This window comes from Balaenoptera borealis, assembly GCF_965194805.1.
Source record: "Balaenoptera borealis genome assembly, chromosome: 6".
Taxonomy (NCBI): domain Eukaryota; kingdom Metazoa; phylum Chordata; class Mammalia; order Artiodactyla; family Balaenopteridae; genus Balaenoptera; species Balaenoptera borealis.
The window spans coordinates 78,947,276-78,974,658 of NC_138863.1; the positions used below are offsets into that span (position 1 = coordinate 78,947,276).

The 27,383-nt window shown below is 37.5% G+C and overlaps 1 protein-coding gene across 1 annotated transcript; it reads left to right on the forward strand.

Annotated features, from left to right (window-relative positions):
* The first annotated feature begins 1,910 nt into the window (after positions 1 to 1,910).
* Positions 1,911 to 27,383, forward strand: ARL5A (ARF like GTPase 5A). The gene is made up of 6 exons (XM_082395798.1): positions 1,911 to 2,274; positions 12,312 to 12,372; positions 12,834 to 12,981; positions 15,088 to 15,171; positions 20,076 to 20,227; positions 22,954 to 27,383. Exons 1-6 carry the CDS (start codon positions 2,229 to 2,231, stop codon positions 23,000 to 23,002), a joined length of 540 nt encoding a protein of 179 aa, XP_082251924.1. The 5' UTR covers positions 1,911 to 2,228; the 3' UTR covers positions 23,003 to 27,383.

Below are 27,383 nucleotides of genomic sequence, written 5' to 3' on the forward strand. Positions count from 1 at the left end.
CCAACAAGCATTCCCAATTACTTCTTTAGTAGTTCCAAATTTGTATTTCACCCATGGATCCTACAGTTGGACAAGATTGTATTAGGAAAATTTCTTCTCCTCCCGCCCGCGCATCCCCCCCCCCCTTTTTTTTTTCTTTTTTGAGACACTTAGAAAATAAGCTGGGAGACCATCTCCCAACCTATAATGGAGGTTATAAAATATGAAGCCCTAACTTCCCAAGTTAATATGGATATGACACCCATTTAATAAGTTGACAGAGATGTGTGGGGAGTTTGCAAAAAGTTTTAGAGCTGCCAAAAGCATTACCTACAGTGGGCAAGAATGGAAATTGTTTTTTTCTAAATAGCCTAGAGAGTACTTTATTATTTTTTTAGGAATTTATTTATTTATTTATATTTTTGGCTGCATTGGGTCTTTGTTGCTGCACGTGGGCTTTCTCTAGTTGCGGCGAGTGGGGGCTACTCTTCGTTGCGGTGCATGGGCTTCTCATCACGGTGGCTTCTCTTAATGCAGAGCATGGGCTCTAGGCGTGTGGGCTTCAGCAGTTGTGGCACGTGGGCTCAGTAGCTGTGGCTCACAGGCTCTAGAGCCCATGCTCAGTAGTTGTGGCGCACGGGCTTAGTTGCTCCGCGGCATGTGGGATCTTCCCGGACCAGGCCTCGAACCCTTGTCCCCTACATTGGCAGGTAGATTCTTAACCACTGCGCCACCAGGGAAGCCCGAGAGGACTTTATTATGTAAATATAAACATAACAATCCATAAATTTAAATGGATTAATATAGTAATTTTCTTTCCCTTCATATGTCTCCTCTAAACTTTGTTTCATAATGATAAGCCCCAAAAGAAACCAAAGGACTCTTTCTTGAACAGTTGTTTAAAAAGAGACATGTTTCAGCCCTCAATGCTGCCCTTTGTTTCACAGGTACAAGTTTGCTACAGACAACTACGAAAAACTGTAGACTGTCTTGAGGTCTTACTTAAATGGGTTATTTTTCTATGTGTTGAGATGAGATAGTGTATGACTAGGAGAAGTGGTGTGGAAAGGTGGAGTTTATTGCTGATTTTGTTTCATTTCATTTAGCTCTTGCACCTGGGGGGCAGAGCAGTTCAAAATGCCTTTTACAGCTCCCGCACCTTTTTCTTTCTCTTTTTACCGAAGTTAAAAAGAATAGAAGGGGTTGGAGCTGTTTCTGGTTTCTTTGTGTAAGGGAAGAAGTAAACAACCTCAGTTTCTTGTTTTCCCACTCTTGCCTCTAACAAGAATAGAGACTAATTATCATTGTTATCAGATGATCTGGAATCGAAGAAAGACTTTAGAGACAAACCCTCTGCTGCTCAAACAGCTTTAGTGGCCACTAAAAATTTTTAAACACGGGAGTGAACTGATCAAGATAGTTGTTTCGGGCAAGACTGATCTGAAAGTGAAGGGAGATTGGAGCGGGAACAACCTTGAGGTGCAGGACGGCCATAAGGCGACCGCTTAGCTAAGGCCACCCTTCAGGGCGTCCAGGTCAAGAGATTTGAGAGATAAAGGTATTCAGCTTCCCTCAGAGCCCCTGATGGAATGCCATGTCTTTGAAGGCCAGGACGTGGGACTTTTGGTGTACTGTGCGTGCAGGGTTGGGGATGGTCACTGGGCACTCAGTGACATGTTCACATTTTGGCTCTGTGGAAGAAATGCAGAAAAAAACCAAAACTCGGCGGGGACGCCAAAGCAAGCAGCCCAGAGCCACCTGCCCCAAGCTGCAGCCCCCATTGCCTGGATCCAGGGGCTCTGTCCCGCCGCCTGCAGGTCGCCCGGCTCGGCACAGAAGCTAGGGCCAGGCGGGCACCCTTTCCCAGACCCCGCCCCCTCCGGCCGCGCGCCTGCGCCTTCCCGTGGCCTCCGCCCCGCCCCTCGCCTCCCCCGCCCGCCCGGTCGCCGCCGCCTGAGCTGCCCGAGAGGAGCTGGGGGAGGACGGTGGCCCGCGAGGCTCGCCGCAGACAACGCGGCGGCGATGTCCGCGAGCCAGGCGGGAGCCGCGGCGGCAGCGGCGGGTCCTCGCGCACGGCAGGGCGGCCTGGGCTTCGGCCTCCCTCCGGTTCCTAGGAAGCGGGCCGACGGCCAGCGCGGGAGCAGCAGCGGCAGAGACGGAGGCTCCGGCGCGTCTCTCTCCTCCCCTTGAGCCTGAGCCGGGGGAGGCCAGGCGGCCGGGGTGGCTGGAGGGGGGTCCGCTGCCCGAGAATGGGAATTCTCTTCACCAGGATATGGAGACTGTTCAATCACCAGGGTGAGGGGCTCGGGCCGAGCGCGTACGGGTTAGGGAGAGCGTCAGCCCTGGCCGGGTGGGTGGGGGTCTCCGAATACTTCCGGAGTGTGGGCGGCGCGGTGGCGCGCGCTCTCTGCGCTGGGTGCGGGCTGCTGCGGCTGCGGGCCTTGGGGCTGTTCGCGCCCACTCCCAGCTCGGGAAAGTCCCGACTCGCAGCCCTTTGTCTTAGGAGAGCTTCCTAAGAAATCCATGCCTCAAATACACCCATTGCTCCGATTTCGACTGGGAGTGGAGAGGGTTTCTTGCCTCACGTGCGACGCCCCTGAGTGGCCCCTCTTGGTCCACGTTTCAGTCCTTTTTCCTTGAGTAGTTGGGTTTGCACACCACTGAGAAATGCTGGGGTTCTCTGGGATGAAGGTTACAGGTTGTGGCCCCAGCCGCACCACTGAGCACCCGAGGATTGCAGAATGCGGTAAAACCTGAGGAATCGCTCTTGGCTTGACCAGTACATTCAGGTTTCTGAGTCTGCCCTGCACCTCCACCCCGCCCTTCCCCACTTTGGGGAGATTTCTTCTGCATCCTGAGTAGTGATGGTCCTCTCTCCTTTTGCCGTATTGATATCTGTGTTTAAGGTTAAGCTTAAGGTCACTTTCCTACTCGTGTTGCTTATTTAGAGGTTTTGGGGGGCTGGATTAAAAAATGGTAAAGTGTTTCACCGAAAGCACTTAAAAATCATATCATATGAAACATTTGTTAACTGTAGGTAATGACTAAGTTACCAGGTATGGAGTGTATTATAAAGAGATGCTTAAGTTCATCTAAATTCAAACATTGCCTTGAAATGCATATCAGATTTATTGAAATTTGTTACAAAATAAGTGTAAAACTGGGGAAAGAAGATACAGTTTTAACAAAAAAACTCCATAGTCATTAAGATACACTATAGTTACTGGTGTACTTTTGTTTCTTTTTAACTCAGGTAAGGTGATTCATCATCCTGGCTGTCAGTAACTTAGTTTGTGTTTTTCTCTTGTGTAAGCTGGTGGTGGTGTCACAGCCCAGAGTTTTCCAGTAAAGACTTAAATGAATGGTGGCATCTATTATGTACAACCATCCCCGCCTCCTCCTTCGTTATCCAGCTGCTGCTGTAAGAAGGCGATGGGAAGGGAGCAGAACTGGAACTTGTGATCTCTAGTATATCTTTTAAAAATATAAAGATGATAGTGTCGATCACATGATACTGAATGGAAGAGCAGTATTTCAAATGATTTTCAAATGATACGGAGAATTTTCATAAACTGGAGAAAGCCAGTTCTAATCTACACTGTCTCTGGCTAGCTGTGTCTGTTGAGAGAAGGGTGAGTGGGAACCAGTCACTTAACCTCTCTGGGTCCGGGTCTCACCTAGAACAGCAGGGATCTTGACTATATGACTGTGGAGCCCACAGATCCTGAAAACTTAATCTCTAGGTCTTAAGAATTGAAACTTAACCTTACTGTAATACTGGTGGTGCTTATAGTAGATAAGATCTATTCTAGTTTTTAAATCCATAATTTTGTATTATTTTTAGCAAAGCTAGTATTTCAACTCTGCTGTGAAATTCAGAAAGGCTTTGCTTGTTAATTGAGCTCTAGTCCTGCAAGAAAAATTAGATATTTCCACTTTCTATTTTGAGTCAATGATAAAACTATTTGTCTCTGTAACTTAAGAATGAATTAGAACTTTGCCAACAGCTATTGCCAGTAGTAAATAATGATGTGTGCTTTGTTACCACTAACAATTGCTGAGTAGTGTTCTTATTACCTGTATTTTGTGGTAATTTTTGACTGGACATTTATTTCAGTGTTGGGAATTAATAGTAAGAGAAATTAATGAAGTTAAGTTCTAAAAATTTAGATGTCAATATTGTGAAAATGTGAATAAACTGTTTCTCTCCTGTTAAATGATGTGGTTGTCTTATCAGCAGGGTCACTTTAAAAAATATTCAGCATTACATCTAATGTCAGGTACTTGTTGGTCTTTTTAGTTCTGTATTAAATTGGATATGTATATGTGTGTTAGATATATCTTGGATGCTTTATTTTACCTTCAGAAGATACAGAACACAGTCCTATGTTCTTTTCACATAAACTGTTGGAAGGAAGTTTTGGGGGATTACAGAATTTGCTATGCTGATGAAACAAACTGTGTAACATCTCTCTCTCTCTCTCTCTTTTTTTATTTATTTATTTTTTTTGAGCTCCCTTTAAAACAACTTTTTCAGTTTAAGCTTAAAATGTGAGTACACAGTGAAACCTAATTGTGTATTGTTCAAACTTGAAAAACCAGAGGTTCCATTTAGGTGATATTTAAATCAGTAGGGTACAAACTTTGTCCTAGATGTTGTTGTATATTATCATTTTTAAAAGTTTCTACAGTCCTTGGAAGTAGTTATTCTTTTCTCCTGAAAAGAGGAAACTGAGGTACCAGTGGAATGAGTTTCCTAGACGATGCAACTGGTAAATGCCAGAGTTAAAATACTGCAGAAATATGCTGCTGACACTGGTCTTAATGAAGTGACTGGCATCATTTTTTTGTATGAAATCCCCTCCCCCCCCCAAAGGTGTTTCTCAGTTACTAAACTATAAGTGTTTACAACTTTAGGACTTTGAAGAGTTGCCATTAGTATCTTTTAGTATAGAAGGGCTTATGATCAGTACTCGGTTTGTTTATTAAACACGTATTTTGAACACCTATTTTGTGCTGGGGGACTGTTCTAGATGGTGGGGAAAGACAAGGAACAAAACAAACAAGACCCCCTGCCTTTATGTGGGGAGACAGAAAATAAGCTAACTTCATCTTTATAGATAAAATAATAGCAGTTAATACTGACATGCAAGGTTAGGTTCTACATGTTTCATGCAGTTGATTTAGTCTTCACTTAACTGATTTTCTCTTAACCACAACCCTGTGAGGCAGATATTCTCCCCTGTTTTAAAGGGGCAAAGAAACATTAGGTAACTTGCTTCAGGCGCTACAGTTAAAAGTGATGGACCTTTTAGATAGAGATTTTAACCAAGATAGTCTAGTGCCTGAGTTAGTGCTCTTGAAACAAAACAAAACAAAACTTCCTTTGTATAAGAAGGATTCATGTTAGATAAAAGGAAGAACTTTCAGACACTAACTATGAACTATGAAAGAAGTTGTGAAGTTTCCTCATGGATAGCCTTGTTTCATTCTTCAGATTGGTTCTTAGAAAAGGAATGCTACGTTGCGAATGAGTTCTGGAGAAGCTCCCTGTGCTGCAAGACCTGGTGCTGGGAAAGCCACCTCTGCTTCTGTTGTTTTTTTCATTGTGTGGGAATTCAGAAGTGTAGAAGAGTACATATAGAAGCTGAGTAGCCAAAGGGGTGAAACTGTGCCTGCTATTAAAAATTTTAGCTCCAAATTCACCCTTTTTGCACGCTCTGTGGATACAGAACTGGGTCCTTTAAGTATTTTTCTTTTGCCAGCTGGCACGGTGTTAGGCTCTGTCGGTAGATGGCGTTGGAGGGACCCTGAAAGAGGAGAGGGTTTTTCTTCCTGGATATGGCGTGCTGGTCAGCAGGCTCTGTCCTGCTCATGCAGTGTGGACATCTTCCCCAGTGGCTGGCTCTTGCACTATGTAGTGATCAGCAGCAGCTTCCTCTAGCACCCACTTCGGTTGGTCTCAGAATGGAGGCCCTCCAGTGAAATACCTCCCAATGAACAGTTTTCCCCAGCATCCTAGAGGGAGGAGTTCCAGAAAGATCCACTGGCAAGTTTGCATAGCTACTTCTCTTGACATTCAGTGAGCCCTGGCCCGGCCCCCAGCAAGGTCTGCATCTCAGTCCTGGGGAATTGGGGGAAACTCTCAGCCCTAGAGGTAGCAAATGCTCCGTGTATTTGTCATTCCTTTAATCTTTAGAGTTACTTCTGGTGAGCCAATCCCTCATTACTCCGATCCTCTGTAGTAGTTATCTTCTTTAAATTAAACTTTGAAAGTTCAAATTGCTATGTGGTTTCTGTTTCCTAATTGGATCTCTACTTTTGCCGTGTATAATTGTTGCTTTTCATTCAGCAAAGTTTTTTCCCCCTGAAACTTCACTACCATTGCTATAAATCACAAGTTTATTTTCAAACTTTGTTTTTATTGATGAATACTTTTAGATTTTGCAAATTGAATTTTTAGTATGTAGAGACTTGATCAGTTATCTCCCTTCTAACCTTTATGTCTTCCAAATCTGTTTTATTTATTCATTCATAGTTTATTAAGCACAAGCTTTATTCTAGGCTCTGTGTTAAGGCCTGAGAGAACTGTAGTAAACCTGACAGAAATGGATTTTCTGCTCCATGTGAGACAGAATGCACGGGGCTTAGTGATAGTTTGGATATGAGGTGAGAATGAAGAATCAGGAGGACTCTCAGTTTATCTGCCTTAGTATTTGTAGTATTTGTGTTTTCTGGCTTTGGTATGATTCACAGAGATAGAAGTCCTCCAGGATGACAGTGACATTTCTTTTTGCTTAATTTACTGACTGGTAGTAGGTAGGATATATATATATTGACTCTTAGAACCTGGCAGTAAACAGAACTGGTAGGCTGCCTGCGTATATCAAAAGGAAGTGAAGAAGGGAAACAAGCATTTTCATGACAAAACAGTAAAGTATTGATTGGGAAACTAAAGCCTAAGTGATAACTCAAAATTCCGTCCAGGCACTGTGACAGTGTATAGTTGTTTTGGCTTATCTGAGAAACTGCAAGAATGCTATGGCATAGATATTCTAGAAGAAGAACCATACTAAGCAGTAAACTTGTCATGAATCACATGCATCAAAGAGTTGGTATAACCAAAAGTTTTATTACATTTTCCCATAATAACATCTCTTTGTATACATATTATATATTCTATGGAATGTTTGTTTTGAAGTGCATTATAACAGTTTTTAGCTACAAATTTGTGTTTTTCATAGAACATTGTTCTGGTAATGAGAGACACAGGTTGGGGTGGTGAAAGAACCTAAGGATAGTCAAAGGAAGTTGATTTAGTATTAGAAAGTGGGAAAAATCTAACACTGTTGTTGGGGATACACTGGCTCTTCACCATTGAGTCAGCACCTTTATCTTTGAGCCCATTGCACAATTATGTCTTAATTTTATAGTTCTCATTGTGACCCATGTGCTATACCTTAGACTTAGGAAGCTGTTATATAGCCATTGGTGCTTTATTGTAAAAACACACAAATATTCAAATAGAGACAAGTCTTAGGAGGGAGTAGATATAAGTTGGTATTGAATGTGGCTTGTAGGAGTTTAGGTGGGGTGAAGAGGTGAAGGACCTCTGGATCATGGCCTCATTGGAATGCCCTCCAAAGAGACCTCAGACTGCTCCACAGAACATGTGGCTCCTTGGAGATTTTCTAGGTTCTGCACATGCTTGATGTGAAACTCTTTCTTTCTCTTTTTCTTTTTAAAATATTTTAACCACTAAAAACAAACCCCTCATGAGTTCAAATACGTTAGCTTGCATTCACTTGATTGACTTTAGAAATCTGCTTTCTGTCTTAAGAGTTTGGAGGAATGTTTGCATATTTATGCGTTTGTAGGTGACAGGAATTCATTGTGTTTGTAAAATTAAATAGAAGAGGGAGGTTGTTTCCAGTATGGACAGTGGCTTGAGTTGCATCTTTACTTCCCCTATCAACATCTCTGACACTCTTTTCTCCTGTTTACTCTCCACCATGCCAGACATGAATTCTCGCCCTGTATCGTCCACCAAACCTTCTCTCCCCAGTGTGCTTCCTTTATTTCTAGGTACTAGTGAAGAAAGACTTAACAAGACTTTACATCTTTATCTACCACAGGTTATGTTATCTAATTTCAGCTTATTGATTCTCTAGTTCATTCATTCATTCAGTGGCTGTAAAAGATGTGTCTTGAAACTGTTCCCTCCATTCTGTCCTCAGCTGGCAACTAACTTGTGTTAGGAGGAGGTGGAATCCCGTTGTGAGCCTCTTCTGCCATCTGCTTTATCTCAGTGTATGTGTGTTTATTGCACAATGGTTTGTTCACAGTAGTTTCACCTTATCATGTTCATCTTGTGGTCAAGTATGATACAGAATCTTTCTTTAGTTGTTGGGTTTTGTTTTGTTTTGTTTTTTTTTTTGCCTAGTTAGTCCTTCCTCACAGAAGTGGTAGAAGAGTACTGTGTTTGAAATCAAGAAATAAGTCCAGTGGGGCATGGCTAAATTAAGGAGACCACTTTCAAAAACAAAACCAGATAAGGTTTTCACCTTAAAAGCAAAGGAGGCCAGATAGTTTTTCTGCTGATACGTCCTACTATTACTCAAAATACCTTTTGAAACTCCTTTTAGAATTTCTTTAGAGACACATTTAAAAATCATATCATTTAGGAATCACACCTCATTTAACAACAAAAAGGTAACATTCGTCTTAGCTGCCTTTTACCTTATGACTGAGATGATACCACGTGGCTCCCCTCCCCCTTTAAAGTCAAATTCATCTTCAGAACACCATTGAGAGTGTTCAAGACAGTGTATCTCAGGCTCTGAAAGCAATGGCAAGAGAAAAGTAGCAAAATATTTTGAAAAACAGTAGCATGGCTAGAATAAGTGTTTAACCTCCTTAAGTGATTAAGGGCCTTGTACGAGACAGTGCTCTTGTATTTGTGATCTCTGAGTGTATAATTCATACACACAGATGCATTTTTTAGTCGGTCTGTAGTTATTTATCATAGATCCTTGCCTAAATTTGTATTTGCTTTTGCCCCTATTTTATACTATTTTTAGAATATCATTTCTCTCATTGGTCAGAATAATTGTATTTTCTTCCTGAGTACTGGCAAGTCTGTCTAAATTTAGTCCTGCAGCTAATACATAGTGGTTTACAAAATGATGTTCCTGAAACTTAAAAATAAGTTGACTTTTTAAGAATTATATTATTAAAAATTGGTATTCAAGTGAGAAACTAAAAAAACTTTCATCCAAGTCAGCGGTCAGAGTATAGCCCAATATGAATTCTGCTTATATTAAAATGTTTGCATTGCTTGTATTACTAGAACTGAAGAGGATATCTGTCATCAAAAGGGGAATGCCTAATTTGGGGACATAGAAAAATATAGAGTCAGGCAAAATTGCCATGCCGTTTAAAAACTTCCCAGGTAAAAAGGTACCCTGCTCCAGGGACTCAGTAATCTGGCCCTGATGCAGGTATGGCCCTCCTGTGAAGATGGATTTGTCAGTCACCACAGCCTTTAACACTCCCTTTGATGGGATTCCATGCTCCCCAAGTAATCTTCTGATTTTAATTCAGTCACCCTACATACTTTTCCTTAGGCAGAAACTGCACTTGTCAGGTAGTTTCATTTTCTCAGTTCCTTCCCCCTAGTCATCTCTAAAGATGGTAGACTGGGCCTGCATTTTTAAAATGACTTTTAAGAACCTGTGTGGGGGGAGCATGGTGAAGTCAGTTTAGGACCCTGGTGGTTCTAAGCTGCCTGCTCTTCCTTCACAGAAATGAGTGATTGGATAAAATGGATTGTATTAAAATTTTCTATTTACTTGATGTTCGTATTTTTGTACAACAGGAGGTACCTATGTAGCATTAGGAATTCCCCTCTATGGTTAATGTCAACTATCTGAAAAACATCTACCACCTGACTGCAAAAGCTTTTTCTTAAAGATCTCCTTACTCTTAGGTATTATAATCCTTAGCATTTATTATTTATAGAATGAATATTAATTAATTCAGCATTTACTGAGTACCTACCTTGTACCAGAAAAAGTTGTAGTTACTAGGAATATGAAGATGATTAGCATGTGATCTATATACTTGAAGGGTGCCTCATTAAGCTGAGAAGATTAGTGAGTGTACATGTAAATTATTATAAGTGCTGTATTCGAGGTGTGGCAGAAGAGCAGGAGAAAGTGATTTTTCTTGAGAAGCTAAACCTTAAAAGATTAGTAGGAATTCTTTAAATGGAGAATTGGAGAGGATAATTCCAGCACAGGTAAAAACCATGAGTAGAGGTAGAGAAACGTTTGCCGTGAACATACGTGGCAGCTTATGTAGGGAGAACAGCTTGAACTCCAGCTTAGATACCTGGCGGTAGTGGTGAGGGATAATAAAGCTGAAGCCTATTCATTTGGGACTGGCTTTATTTACAAGGCTGAGAACTTGTACCTTGTTTTCCTGTCACACTGGAGAGCCACCGTTTAAATAAGAGAGTGGCATTATCAGCTTTATTGTTTCTAGAAAGATTACTCTAGAAACAATAGGAAGATGGACTGGAGGTAGTCTGCTTAGGTACAGTAAGAGATGAGGAGTACAACTAGGACAGTGGGAGGAGACAGGTTCGGGATATATTTCTGAGGTAGAATAGAACTTGGTGACAAATTAGATGTTCGGGTTGAGGGACTCCAAAGGCATCTGAATTAATGGTAATACCATTAAGCAAATTAAGTAAGATAGAATTAGGAACAGGTTTGAATATTGGGTTTTTGGTTATGTTGAGTGGCACTGTGTCTATCCACTAGGTAGACTGGAGTTTAGGAAACGTTTGGGAACATGGATTAGGAATTGTCTTTCTTGGTGGTCGGCACACCCCATGTGCTGTCTTAATCATGACATAACCCTGAAAGAGAGGTAGTGTTGTCCCTGTTTTACAGTGACAAAGCTAAGAGAGAAATAAGTCATTTGCTCAGGGTCACATAACCACATGTATTTTTCCACCTTGCTTCAGTTATCTATTACTGTGTAACAAGCCAATCATAAATTTTATGACTTAAAGGAATAATTTATTACTGTCCCTCGTGGTTCTGTGAGTTCACTGAGCTCAGTTAGGAAGTTCTGGCTTGGGGCTCATTTGATTACATTTGGATGGCAGCTAGAACTGGAGTCATCTCCAGCTCCACCTGGCTGCATACCCAACCAAGGTGGCTTCTCTATTTGTGTGTCTGGCGTCTCAGCTGGAATGGCTAGAACAGCTGGGGGCAACTGTGTGTCTCTCTCCGCAAGATCAGTCCACGTGATTAGCCTGAGCTTCCTCACTCATGCATAGCAGTCTTGGGGTAGTTGGACTTGTTACATGGTGTCTGGCTTACCCCAGGGGAAGTTGTCCTAGAGCCAGGCAGCAGCTGCAAGGTGTGTGATAATCTAGGTGTGGAAGTCATACAGCGTCACTTCTGCTGCATTCTTGTGGTTAAAAGCAAGTCATAGGACCAGCCAGGATTTAAGGGGGGAACTATATAGGGACATGAATATCCAGAGGCCATCTTTGGAGATTAGCTTTCTCCACACACTGCCGTCTTTCAGAATAGTTTTTAGACAGCGCGGCAATAGATAGGCCCCAAGATGCCTTGTTAAAATGTGAAAGGAGTGCAAGAAGACAGCTCTGGGAAACATGAATGTTTGAAGGAAGACCCAAGGAAGAGGAGTCAGTGGAAAAAAATAAACATCAAGAGACAGAATAAGAAAACTTGGAAAAAATGATGCTTTAGAAGCCAAGGGGAGAGGAAGCTGCTGCTACCATAGCTATAGGTCCTTAAATTTGGTTAGAAAGACCCTATGGTTCAAATGTACTCAGATAGCTTACAGTTGCCTTCTGCCAGCAACTTTAAAAGGCTGTCCTTTTTTTCCCTTCCCATTCACCCCATCTCACCTATACATACCCAGTTAAGGCCTAAAATTCACATTTAGAACTTAAGTGACTTAGTCCAATGTGAAACATTTACACCTCAAGTCATCCATAAATTGTTGTGATTACATTTGGGATACTTTACTGAGAGTAGGCTTCCATAGAGTAGAAAGAATGTAGTGCTTCTGGCTTCCTTCAGAGAGATGAGAGTTCTCTGTGTAGAATGAGGGGGGTAAGGAGGTTAGGCCAATGGCGTACTTCTGGTCTTGCTGTGATGTTCTTTTGAGTTACAAGAAGGTATAAAGTGCCATGTACTGAATTATACCATAGCTGGAAAGAATGGGTGAAATGGGAAAATTTTTAATTTTTGTTTTTGATTAATCACTGGTGTTTTTCTTTTTTTCAGAGCACAAAGTTATCATTGTTGGGCTGGATAATGCGGGAAAAACTACCATCCTTTACCAATTGTAAGTACTAACTACTTAAAATTTTTTATTTTATTGTTTATAGTTACTTTTTCAGCCTGAGTGATATTTGATTAATGAAAGCAATAAAAAATTATATGGAATCCAAGTTACTTTGTAAGAAGGCAGGTTGGCCATGAACCAGGAGCCAAATTTAGGCAACTGTTTCTAGAGAGCTAGAAATTTATCTGACATTGAGCATGTTGTTCAGTTGTTTTGCTTATGGAGAGTAGAGAAATATTTGTTTCTATAGTTTCCTGGAATGAATCTAGAGTATTCCAGATAGTCCACTACCTAGCTCCACCTCTGTTTAAACCCTTCATTCACTCTTATGTGCTAGTGGAAAGGGGACATTTGGGTACAAAATATAAAAGGAGGTCATGCTGACTTATCCCTTAATTGAAAAATGTTCAAACAATCTAGTTTCCTTGCTAACTGTAATATATTTGAACTTTTTTTCCCAGTTCTATGAATGAAGTTGTACATACGTCCCCAACAATAGGAAGTAATGTAGAAGAGATAGTGATTAATAATACACGTTTTCTAATGTGGGATATTGGTGGCCAAGAATCTCTTCGTTCTTCGTGGAACACTTACTATACTAACACAGAGGTATGTTTCTTAATATACTAAGTCTTCTATGAATATAATACCTGGGAAACACCTTCCAGATATGAACTCTTATAGCTCATCTTTTTGAAATATCACAGTATGTTAAATATAAGTAGAGTTTAAACATAGTGGAATCTTTGATTCCCTCTTTCAGGGTCATTGTTATGTATATCCATTCTCATTGAACCTCTGTAGGGAGAATTGGTGATTGATTAGTCTGATTTTATATTGATCCTAGAGCTTGCCTTAAGTACTTGTTTTAATAAAGAATTCCATTTCACAGTTTGTAATTTCATTTCTCTCTTACTATTTATTTGCGTCTGCGTAGAGGAAATCCTAGTTAGATGAGAGGGCTCTGATGGTTTGAATTCTTGGCCAGAATTTTACTATGTGTTTTCTTTTTTGCAATACAATTGCACATTAAAGAATTCTTTTTCTTTTGATTATAAAGCAATTTAGACATAATCATGTATTTTATTTACATATTATTTGCCAAGAGAAAATGTCTGACATTTGAGAGCTTCACTGTATAGACCTTATAAGATGAAAGGCTGTGACAGTTGTTTCTGTAGTGCTGATTATAAGTTAATAAATCTCTAAATGTATATACAGATGAATATTATGTCAGTAAGACACTATTAAGTGTCACTAATGACTTGATCCCCTAACATTCCATTAAGCATTTGATTATGTCTTTTGGAGAAGGAGTATATATAATTAGTATTCCTATATAAAATGCTGCAGGTATCAAGTTCATGGCAACACCTTGAAAATTAATAGCTTTGTTAAGAAGGCTTGGAGTAGAACAGGTGTTATAGTGATAAAACCATGTATCAGTAAGGTCTCAAGTGAGAGAAGAGGGAAAGTAGCAGTTCTATTATCCTTCTGCATTATGGTTGATGAAATCTGAAGAATAGAAAAGATCTTGAAAATTACTGTGGTTTATTTGGAAATGAAAAGCTAGTTCTAAACAATAAATAGCACATACTAATAATAGGCAGTCAGAATTAACTTGGGCATAACAAATGCCATCATAAAGCAACTATATCTGCTCCTGTTTCCCTGGTGCCTTTTGGTGTTCATGGAATTGAAGAAGAGGCACACTGTAGCTCAGTCCTGCACAGCTCCTTTCGAGTCTGTGATTGCATCTGGTCTCATCGTCAGTTCAGGAAAGAGTTGTGCCACTTATATAAGGAAGAGAGCATGGTTTTTGATATAGATTTATTCTTTCAATTTGCTGATTTTTTAAAAATTGATTTCTTTAACTGTCACACTACTTTATTCTCATACGCATGGCCTTTTAGTTTTTTTATTAATTAATTTATTTGTTTTTATATTTGGCTGTGTTGTGTCTTCGTTGCTGTGCGCGGGCTTTCTCTAGTCGTTGCTGTGAGCGGGGTTTCGCTAGTTGCGGCGAGCGGGGGCTACTCTTTGTTGCGGTGCGTGGGCTTCTCACTGTCGTGGCTTCTCTTGTTGCGGAGCATGGGCTCTAGGCGCGCAGGCTTCAGTAGTTGTGGCACATAGGCTCAGTAGTTGTGGCTGGTGGGCTCTAGAGCACAGGCTTGGTAGTTGTGGCGCCAGGGCTTAGTTGCTCCAGGGCATGTCGGATCTTCCCGGACCAGGGCTGGAACCCATGTCCCCTGCATTAGCAGGCGGATTCCCAACCACTGTGCCACCGGGGAAGCCCTCTTTTAGATTTTTAAATTGATATTAATAAATAATATCTGTCTGGAAGTAACTTAAATTTAGGATCATATTTTTGTCTTATTGACTTATGGTGCAAATAGGCCCATTAGCATTCAAGATATTAATTTAGAAAACAAACATGTTACATATTGGTTAGAATATTAGCAGAATATTCTAAAAGAATGATAACATCATATTGTTTTTTATTTTCTCTTAAAAAGTTAGTAAATATGTTTGAATTAAGGATCAGACCTTTAGGCTTCACCATGTATAGCAGGTATCTCTGGTTTTCCAGTAATACCATACCATAAGGTTCTAATTTCTTGATAGCTGTTAGCCTGTAAATCAAATAAACACTTGATAAATTTTACAAATATCAAATTATGTAATCACTAATGATTTTTTTTTTTGTAATTTTAGTTTGTAATAGTTGTTGTGGACAGTACAGACAGAGAAAGGATTTCTGTAACTAGAGAAGAACTCTATAAAATGTTAGCCCATGAGGTAAGTAGGATTCTGGCATTAGATGTACGGGGGTGGGATATTTCTATCACCTTTGTACTTTCTACTTTCTCATGAGCATACTATTTCAAATTTTTTAAAAAATTCTTTATCTGCTGGCCATGCCTGCTTTATAATTTTGACACTTCCCAACTTGGAAGCATATCTGGAAGCAGCAGAAAGATTGAGGAGTCAGTTGTAGTATTTTAATTCCGTTTATCTTAGATAAATTTGGTCTAGAAGTTTTCCTGGGCAAAAAGACCTAAGTTGACTTTCATTTTGCATGTTAAATAGATTAATTATACAGACGATTATCATTAGAAATGAGATTTTACAGTGTCAGGGACACACAGCAAGTCTTGATTGTAACTCAGTTATCTGACTAATATTTAAATTTGTTGCTCATAGGTCCCTGATATTGTTTCTTTAACTGAACAAAACTGTTATAACTAGCCACATTTTCTTAGTCCTTGAGAAATATTACTGGTAGCATAATTTGAAAATTATATAAACTGAATAATATAGTCAGTAATGATAATAGTAACTATAAAATCATATAATATTTATAAAACAGTCGTATCTCTCTATCAGCAGAGTTTTGGTTCTAGGATGCTCACGGATACCAAAATCTGAGGATGTCCAAGTCCCTTGTATAAAATGGCATAGTATTAGCATATAACCGGTATGCACATCCTCCGGTATACTTTAAATCATCTCTAGATTACTTATAATACCTAATACAATGTAAATGCTATGAAAACGTGAGCAAATTCAAGTTTTGCTTTTTCGAACTTTCTGGAACTTTTTTTTCCTGAATATTTTCAGTCCGAGGTTGGTTGAATCTGTGAATGCAGAACCCACGGATAAGGAGGGCTGACTGCAGTGGCAATTGATTATTTTTGCATGCCTTTTATTGCAGATGTTACTTTCTCAACTCAGAGGTGGAAATAGAAAAGTTAATATTCAGTGGAATTTTAATAAAGCTTAAGAAAACTGGGACATCTTTGTAATGAAGTTCTATATTAATTTTAATATTGATTCAATGGTTTGCTTTTGAGATTTTCATTAAGAATTTTGGTGTGTTTCAGACGTAAGGAAACTTAGTAAAGTGGTTATGTAAACTGAAGTTTCTGTTTTGCTTGTGGTGATCATACCCACCAAGATGCACCTTCCCCTGTTTTGGACTGATTCTAGCAGTTGTGCTAAACCCTTTGGGGTTTTTTAAAAAAAACACATCTTGTCTTTGTACATGTATTTAACAGCTTTCAGTTCTAGTTTGAGAAACAGTAAGCAATAAAAGAGGCAGGGGACTAAGGATTTTTTTAAATTTCCCCTTTGCATTTTACAGGAATGCATCATTCTTCATTTTATACCAAAGGGTTGTTTTATGAAGACTTTAGAAAAAGAAAAATAAGACACAAAATGTATTTGTCTCTTGACTATATTTTTTACTCTGTAAACAGGTAGCCTCCCTATTTGATTCTTACTCTAACTGGCCAGTATGTAGGAGGATCAGTATTATACAAAGCCCAATAGTAGGGCTCAAACAAAGTCATTGAATTTTATAAGTTGGGTCATTAACTTGGATAGATCAATTAACCTCATCTGTTATGGATTAGTACGCTGAGGCCCAGTAGTTTATGGGACTTGAATTTAGGTATTCACATCATTCAGGCTCTTTGCTAGGAAAAAAAAGTAAAAGCCAGAAATAGGGCCTAGCTGGAAAGTGAAAGGAGAAGGGATGAGATTACCAGAGAAGAAGGGAATTACAGATGAATTTGGGAGCTAGAGTAAGCCACTTAATAGGGTCAGGGAGAGCCAAATAGGCAGAGTTCTGGAGAGGGACATCCGGATCAAGGATGAGAATGTGTGAAAAACAAACTTTGACATGGTTAGTCACATGTTTCATGCATACCACAAAAACCAACAGAGTCGTATTATCATCACCAATAATGATTCTTTCTATGTATTACTAAATACAGAGCTATAAAACATTTAAATACATTTCTGAAAGCTTCATCTTAAATGAAGCATAAAACTTTGAAGCTCATGAATTTTTAAAAAGTTCCAAAGACAAAAGGATAGATGAATTTTATTCAGAATGACTCAACTTCTAGGAATTATCTTCACAAAGGAAGCTTTGCGAAACAAACTGACAACTACATATGGCATATAGAAGTTGCTAAATAAGTATGCCTTGCATGTGCTGTTATTCATTTTCTTGACTAAACTAAAAAATATTTTTAGACTCTGAAGAACAGAAGTTGATATGTAGCAGAAGTTTTTCGAAGTGTTTAAAATGGGTGATGTACGAAAGATCACCGCTGTTTACCTTGTACTTTGACCTCTTGTTAAGTCAAGTTGAACAGCCTTAACCCAATGTATCTCTTTTCTACTATTATCATAATGCATAATTGGTTGTGAGGTTATTTCATAAAAAGTAAAGGAAGATTTTCTTTCCTCTCTTACTAAATATTTAAAAGTGGGTAATATAGCTTAAAAAAAAAATCAAGAACCCTAAATAAAAATATTTGAGCCTGTGAAATCTAGAAAAAGTACATTCAATATGGATTTTTTTTCTTTTCTTTTTTTTAGACCTTTCAGTAAATGACTTTATTTCTTATGTTTTCCAATTTTCAGTCCAGGGGCTTCTCCAAATAATTCTGTTACTAAAAGTGATGAAGATAGGTTACTTGTAAATAAAATAGCATAAACTATGTGTCCTAACTTGTGCCAAGTATTTCTGTTGTCAGATATTTCTAAAGTGTGTTCTCTGAACATGCCAGCATTAGCAATCCTGACCTATATAAAAGATTTCAACACACACTGGCAAGAGATAGTGAAACCTAGACGATAGGAAGATAGGAATTAAATCCCATGGAAAGTCCATCTACTCAATGATTCAGCCATATATCAACTATTGATAACTGTTCCATGTTCTGATTAGGATAAGAGAAAAAATATCCATATACTTGATAATGTATATGTGCACTAGTTATAGTTCATCCCTTCAAGTTTTTGCCTTATATAAATAGACAGATGAACTGAACTGTAGGTGAAACAAATTGAATAGGAGCTCTTAAAACTTAATGTTCTAGAGTATCCCTTTCTGACCAAGCTCTTCAGGTAACTGTCCTTATCTGTAGTAGTGTAGTTGCATCCTGCAGAGGGCACTGTAACTAAGTCAGCCTCCTTTGTTATATAAAGCATATTGCAGAACTCCTTTGAACCAAATAAGAAATTTACTACTTATATTTTTTATTTGCATCAGAAAGAATCAAAGAAGTCATCGAAACTCTGTTCTAACAAGAGTAAAATAATGTGGAGCAATGTCAGTTTAAACCTACTGAACACTTTCTTGCTTCAAACACACATATACATGATTGAAACCAAAATATTCCACTAAGATCCCTAAGAAGAAGGTGGCATTCAACACAGCTGGGAAAACTTGCAGACATAGCACCAAAACCTTAGTTTTCTCAATATCTCTTAAAATATATAGGCAGAATTTTATGAGAGTTTAATCCACTTGTTGAGTGCATCCATCATAGTTTCTTAGCCCAGGATCCACTAATGGACTTTAGGATATCTATTAGCACCCTAAAATCATGCATAAATTTTTTTTTGGCATAAACATATATACATTTTCATGAGGGAAAGGTTCATAACTTTCCATAGGTTATCAAGGAAGCTCCCAGCTCTAAAAATGGTTGAGAGAGGGGAAGGTAGAGTACAGCAAAAGGGGACGTAGAACCTTTGGTCTGCTTTGTGAGTAGAGTGTTACATCAGTCATTTGGGGGCATGCACAAGGGTAAAGCTAATCCTCATTTGCAGAGCAATAAGTGAACTAACACTTGTTGAACTGTCGCCAAACCCAGGTACTGAACTGAGTGCTTTAAATATAGTAATTCGTTCATTCAAACTACATCCCCAGGAGGTAGGTGGTGGTCTCAGCATTTTACAGATGAGGGGCAGCATCTATAGTAGGAAGATCTCAGCTCAAACCTGGCTCTATTATTGAGTAGTTATGTGACTCTGTATGAGTTACTTACATCTGAGTCTTAGTTTCCTCATCTGTAAAATGGGAATAGTAAAGCCTATCTTGTAGCAGTCTTGTGAGGATTAAAGAGATTTTATTCAGGAAATGGTTAGTATCATGGGTGCCTTGCTCAGATTAGATACTCAATAAATGTTAGTTATGAGGAACAGATTCAGAAAAGTTAAAGAACTTGCCTCAGAGTCAAAGCATAGAAGCGGTAGAACTTACTATCTAATTGGGAAATTTGATAAGTTTAATGGTAGTCTAAGAAGGCCCTATCAAATATTCAAAGCTAACACATCTTCATGGACAAAGATAGAAGAGCTAGATCTCAGAAGATGAATAAGATTGGTTTAGGTTAGCACCTTCCAGTTGAGAAATGTCCTAAGGCCTAAGGTGTATATTGTATATAATGAGTTAGTTTATTTCCTAAATAAACTGTGAAGAAGGTTGTAACTTTAGGTATAGATACCTATACCTAAAGTATAGATTGGGGTAGAATTTTGAAAAGCTGTTGAGTCCCATGCTAAAGAGTAGTTCTTAGTAGCCATAGAAGCCTAGTTTTGGGTTGGGGAAAGGGTTAGATATGTATTAAATTGGAAGATGTGACTGTTAAATATAGCACTTAGGACCATAAAAATGTAATCTAGGACTGTAAGAAATATGTAAATCCATACAAGTATAGATTGATTTATTTAAATGTGTTCAGTTTGATGTTTACTTTCCATCATAAGAGCTATGAGATAGTTTTATGTCAAGTAGTTGAGAAATTCTAGGTTACAAAGATTATCAAATATAATCTGTTAATTAAATTGGAAAATGTATGAAAAAAATGAACTGGCCCTTACAGTTTTGTTTGCTTTTATAGGACCTAAGGAAAGCTGGATTGCTGATCTTTGCTAATAAACAAGATGTTAAAGAATGCATGACTGTAGCGGAAATCTCCCAGTTTTTGAAACTAACTTCTATTAAAGATCACCAGTGGCATGTCCAGGCATGCTGCGCTCTTACTGGCGAGGGGTAAGATGTTTTCTTCATGAATAGCATGTATTTAACTTTGAAACATGTATTTCTTTTTAAAATCAAATATTTAAGGTTACCATGTACAGAACTTTATAAGGGAGAGATGTAAGACATAGTCCATGTCTACAGTGAGAGAGTTTTTAGCTTGGTTCTGTAAAGAATTAAACACAACATACACAGAATACACATAAACATACTGAACTAATGCATGTGAGCATATGGATGATAGAGTTGCTGTAGGAATTCTGAGAAATGGGCTTGTCATGAGTCTGGAGAAGTCAGGAAATAGTTCCTGCACTGGCGGTGCGACTTACAGTCTAAGAAAGGAACTAACACTTGCTGAGTGTGTCCTTGCCTTGAGTGCTTTCTAAAGAGTGTTTCATTTATTCCTAATAATCATGTAGACCAGTTGTTTTTAATTCACATTTTATGCATAAAGAAGCTGAAATAGAAGAAGATTTGCATGTGGGACTAGTGTGCGGATATGCCATCAGTGCTGTCAAGAGGGAGTTGCTGCACTTAAAAAAAATAAAAGAGTTAGAATTGGAGAGAGTGTGGCAGGAGGGGGTGCCTGCAGTAGAATTTTGCCCATGTCTAATGCCCAGAGATGAAAGGATTTCAAGAAGGCAGTGGTTGTTAGCATTGTTATATGTAAGATATATAACATATAATATCTATACGTGGCATAGATAGATAGTGTCAGTAATTCAATATTTGGTTTACTCTTCACTGTGGTCTTAAAAGGAAGGGAATTTCTGCCACCTCAGGTAAACTCATCTGTCTATGCCACAAGCTTCTGCCCTTTCCTGACACCTGAAGAACCTCAACCCCAAATTTAAGACCTTTATTTAGAAGCCTTCATGTATATATTTAAAAGCAGAGAAAAAAAAGAATTAAATTGGAGATGAAACTGAATCTTAGTGAAATAAAAGCTACTGTTACCTGATTACAGTTATTTGGAAGAGCATAATTAGATCCTCAAAGAAGCAAATCTGTTCATTAAAAAAAAAAATCAGACAATACCAATTGTCCACATACTTATTTAAGTAAAAATATCTTTTACATATTTCTTTGTCAAATAGTTTAATACATGTCAAGATGCATATATAGATATAGGTATATCTTTATATATTATCTTTGTCTATCAAAGGTCTTCAGGCAAAAGCACTGATTATAATACTAAATTTGACAGCAAAGAGATCATCTAGGATTGATAAAAGATTTAACTTATATACTTTGAGTAATTGTGTGGAAAATATATCATTAGTTAGGATACATATGAACTCTGGCAGTTTTATTTTTAAAAGGGGACATCAACAGATGATGGTATCTTTTCAATTTGGGGTTTATGTAGACTTGCATTTGCAGCAGTTGGCAAGTGGAAATGTTTGGTTTGGGGGGTTCTGTTGTTTCCCTGTGCAGTCTGACCACCTTGGTCTAAATTCTTGGTTTTAGTATTGGTCATTTTGACTCCCATCTCTGCCATTTGCTAACCTCTCTAAGCCTGGGCTCCCTGTGTAATATGGGAAGGGTTCTGGTCTTAGTGTTGTGAAGATTAATGGAGATAATGGATATTAAGTGCTTAGCGCAGTTTCTACTTTGCTGTTAAGTAACTACTATACCTTTTAACAGTTTGGAATTAAATAATTTACTCACCTATTATTCTTATTATTTTGTATCATTTCCTATGAGTAGTTTAAAAGTAAGGAATCGAGTAATAGCAGAAAAGTGTGGGACAACACCAAAACAACCATTTATTTACCTCATTGCCCTTTTTTCCCTTCTATTTCTATCATCTTTTACATTGTTAGACTGCTATACAAAAATCTGAGTTCTGGCTTTTTAAATATTAATATAGTAGCATAGTTTCTCATTATCTGTAAAAGCTCCTTGTAGATAACGGTTAATGCTTCATAACAGTGCTTCAATTTCTTATAAAATTATATGTACAGCCATTTCTCTCTTACTAAACATTTAGATTCTTTTACTACAATGAATATCTCTTTCTGTATTTTGTATTATGCTCAATTACCCATTGTTCAGTGGTAACTAGTGTTAGTGATATGAGATTTTATTTCCTTCAGATTTTTAAAATATGTAGATGTAACATAAATATTGTGTGCACACTTTGTTTTAACAACTCTACTATATATTTAATATCCTGTCATTTCTACTTCATTTATATCATGAGCATTTTATCATATTGTAAAATAGTCTTTGAAAGGAAGTTTTTAATATTTTATCATATGAATGTTCCATAATTTGTTAAATTTTTCCTCTATTGCCAGACATTTAAATTTTACTTTTTCCTATTAAGAATGTTTTCATGAACAGTCGAAATACATAAACCTGTCTTTATCTCTGATTATTTTTTAGGATACATTTCTGAAAGTAGAAAAAGGGGTAGAGTATTGATATTTTAAACATTTTTGATACTTCTTGCTAAATTACTTTCTGTGGGCATTCACTGTGTAATTATTGAGCTCCTTGTATGTGTCAGGCAGTATTCTAGGCACTAGAGACATAACAGAACCAAAAATATAGATGCACTCTGTGAAAGTATGGCTTCACCACAATAGCACCAACATTGAATATTACTGATTTTTTAATCTTTGTTGTTTAGGTAGATGAAAAATGATATCTTCTTTTAGTTTGCTGTTCATAGCTTTTTAGTTCATAACTAAAATATCTTAGTTAATCAAGATATTTTATTTTCTTTATAGATTATGCCAAGGACTTGAATGGATGATGTCACGACTTAAGATTAGATGATCTCTACTGACCTATTCTCATAGACTTTGTATAAATGAAGTGCTGGACTTTACCTGAAAGCTGCAAAAATTAATGGTTTAGATATATTTATAATAAACTGATTTAAACAGTTAAACTTTTTCTATAAGAAGAAAAATTAAGACCACTTATTTGAAAACAAAGATGAAGTCTCACCTTTCCATCTGCTTTCTCATTAGTTCCTTCCAAAGCAAGGTCTTAAAGCTGTGATGGACATTTTTCTCATAAAGAATCCTCTCAGGACATTGTGTAGCCTGTGGTAAGTACAAAGGGAGAGGAGGATATTTTTAACTTTAAGAGCTTTATTATCAAAAGTATTTTGCATAGGGTTGTGTAGGTATTGTGTATATACCTCAAATTCGAGTTAATGGCTTTGATTTATGTTCTTAAAAAAAGGAAATAACACAAAAATTAATAATATCCTTAGTTATAACCATAGTGAGATGAGTACTGGCATTGGTGGTAAGTGCCATTTTGTACTTCCCCTATGTTCTCCGTATCATACTAACCAACCCCCAAATCATTGAGCTGCTCTTAAAAAAGAAAGACAAGAAAAGAAAGGAAAAAGCTTGACATTGTGTACCTAATTTTTTGTTGACCAAATCACATACATGGAAACATGTAGTCCAGCTGAGTGAAATATCTGTCATATTCTTGACTTAGTATTACTAATGGGCAGAATTGCACATTGAGCAATCACCAGATTGCCCCCTTTACTGGACCTTATGCCATCTAAATTTACTGAGTAAATTGTTAATCTATTTTCAGTCAATCATTAATTGTGATTAAAATTATCAAGTGATTTTTTTCAGCATTAATTGGAAACTGTTGCATGAAATATGTCTACCCAGAGAAGAAATATCACACTATAAATATTATCAAATAATTTAGCTACAGTCTTCTTAGATATTAAATTGTATGTCAAGCATTTAAAAGTCAATTTGAGATGAAAAGTAAAGCATATTTTCTAAGCAACAAAGATAATTTCTTAATTTGAAAGTTTCTTATTTCTTAACTTAGGAGTTGGAATAGTTTGAGGGGTTTTTTTGTGTCTGTAAGTTTTCCTCTATCATCTTAAACCGCATGAGTGCATTGTTTGACAATTACAAAATATGAATCCTTTTTAATGCTTTTAAGAATTTGGTTTAAATATTGGTCAACATAATGTATTATTTTTACTAAGAAGTGACTTGGCCCCAAAACCTTTTACATTTGCTAGGTTTTTTTTTTTTCCAGCATCTGAAAGTCTAAAGTATTTCTGTTATAAATGTAAACAAACTTATCCTAAATGTGTTAAAACATATTCTTGGGTACTCTGTTGGTATATCTTTCATGCCCTGAATATCTGGTGACTAATCCCAAACTGGCATGTTTTAGAATATTCAAGAAAAAAAAAAAACTACTTTTGATACCGACCTTTTAGATTTCAAAGATTTTGATGAGAAATAATAGTACATACTATAAGTATTGACAAAACTTTGAAAGTTCCTTTCTATAAAATATAAAATGCTCGTTATATAAATCCAAGTCAGGCATGGGAAATCAGTGTTTAAAATTAGATGTTTTGTGTTTTATATTTATATTATAATGTTCAAAATGCAAGTATAACATTTTAATATTTGTCAACTTGCTTTTACAAAAGTAAATCCTAAATTACTAAGCTTTATTTGTTCATATGTCCTCATACTTTTTCAAATCACTGTAAGAAATTGCTTGTATATTAAAAACCCAAATCTATTTTGTAGATGTTGCAGTGTCATCAGAGACAGATATTCTGTAAAGTAGCCCAGCAAATCCACACCTTTTATCCTTTTTGTCTTTTAATTTGAATAACCATGGTTTAGTCCCTTGAATTGCTGCCACATCAGTTCAACAATATACCAGCACATTCCCTTGTCATCAAGGTGTTAGCCAAAATTTATTCTTAATTGGATGTTTAAAGCATGTACTGCTTTGTTACAGTTGGTTTAGTGATTGACATGGCATCATGAGAATGCATGAAATCGTTTACCACATTTATGAAACATGCTTTTTTTGTTATATTGTACCCTCCAGGCCAAGCATTAGAAAAAAGTGGTACCTTTATACTTGTGCATAAAACCAAAATTACAATGGGAAAAAATTTTTTAAATTTATGTACGAAAATACATCGAAATCATTGTAACAGTACTACTTCCAAATAACATGGAAAGCCTCATGAATATTGGTGACTTATATGTAGTTTTTAAGTGGAATTAAGCAAAGGGCAATGGTTTTGGTTTTTTAATATGCTACTTTTGGGTGTAAACAAACATTTTATTTAGGGTTATTATGCTCAGCTTTGAAAAGAACAAAGCTTCATACCTCTGTACATGTGTCTGGATTTAAATAGCCTATGTTTGATACTAATTTTGAAAGTTGTGCAACTTCTCTTGATATCTTGGTAAAAGTAACCATATTGCTATACGCATTTAAATGTTTAATTTTGTCATATTGCATTTAGGAAGTATATCTTACACAGTCTAATAAGGATTCTTGTTTGAAATTTTTCAGTTCTATCTTCTTTGGCCCTCATGGATGGGCAAAGAATACATTGAAGGCAGGTAGTTTGGGGGGCAGGGGAAAGTGGGTAGGGAATATGACATTTTGCCTTAAGAATAAAAAAGTGCTTCAGCACTGCTGTCTGGCATTTTTAATGCAGGTAAAGTGCTTTTAGAAGCGTGGCATGGAATAGAAAAGAGTGTCTGTTTTCTGGTCTTCAAGAAGTGCCTAGTAGGTAGTGACAGCGAGATCAGAGAGAAGTGCAGTGCACTGAGGAAGGGCCGGAAGTCCCTGAGATGTTCTTTTCTTTTCTGTCTGAGTGTATAGTATTAAGATGTCTAGAAATGGGATTCTGTTGTCCCCTCTCACAGGCACTTTACATCTCTTGCTGTGACTACGGCAACCACATACAGTACAGACAACCTCAAAATTTGTTTATATTAGTGCACATAGAAAAACTGTAGACAGCTTTCTAGTTTCCTCTGCAGGCATTTTTGGGAATATATCTGTAGTGTGTTCTACTTTGTATATAAGGGGTAGTAGCACATCCCAGATTATCTGTGGACTTTGGAGTCATCTTCTCTCAGTTACCCAGTCGTATCCTGGAATCAATCCATCTTTCAAGGCTGGGTAGAGACAAGGTTTCTTTGCATGACTTAACTTTGAACTCTCCCACTGTCCAAATATAATCTGGAACTTCTTGCTTTAAGATTGGCTTTCCCATAGCTCAGCCATCCCCTGCTCTCCTGTATCTTCATTGCCCATCAACGAAGATACGTTATCTCGGTCCTAGAGATATTCTAGACTTTACCCATATCCACTGTTCTCCAAACCACTAGTTTCTGAGTTGGTTCTCTGGTTCTTTGCTCTCCGCCACTGGCTTGATTCATTGATTTGCACTTTGCTCATTAGAGAGTATTACCAGAGTTGCTGAGTACCTCACAAGACTGGCTTGCTGTGTGCACAGCACATAGATACGTACCAGCAGTAGAGTCCTTTAAATTATACTCTATTTAACATTTTAATACTTCTTAATTTTAGCTTCTCACACTGAAAGGTAGATTCAGAAAGATAAGAGAACTACCTAGACTGCCAGCTCCTTGAGCTACTAGTTAGATGTGAAAGGGATTAAGTTATATGTGTATTATCTTCCCATTACCAAAAATGAGTTACGTTTTGAGGAATAAAAGACACCAAACCAAATTCATATGTAGTGTTTAACCTGAAGACATCCCCACAACCTCAAAACCGTAGACCACATTCCATTTTTTCCCCTCATGTTTACTTAAAGAACAAAGGTAAACATTAGCTGTCTAAAGGAATTAGTAATGAGAAGTCTATCTTTACAAAATAAACCTGTTGAAATGGACTGTAAAAAACATCAAAATTATCAATCACCATGTATTGACACTATAGATGCAGATATAATATAGACAATACTTTTTTAAAGTTCCACTTACACAAAAAATAAAACTTCTATATCATGCTCCCTCAAAGAATGTATGATAATTTTAAGACCAGAATGGTGGAGTAAAGGAAAGAGAGAATTTAAAAACCTTGGATGCTAAAAAGTGACTGCTTCTATTAAATCCTAAAATCGTGTGTGGGATTGTGAAGAAATTGTAACAGGATACAGTTGGATTAATTATGCAATATTTCTTATCGAATGTCTAGCCCTTGTGTATTGTTCTGAAAACTAAAGTTTGAATCTTTATGGTCTTGCCTGCTAGATATTGTGTTCTTTGGTAGAAAATTCCCATAGTCTGTACTCAACAAGTGCCTAAAACTGATTTGTGTTGATTTTTTAAGTCCATCTAATAAATTATACATGTTTTCTATGGTA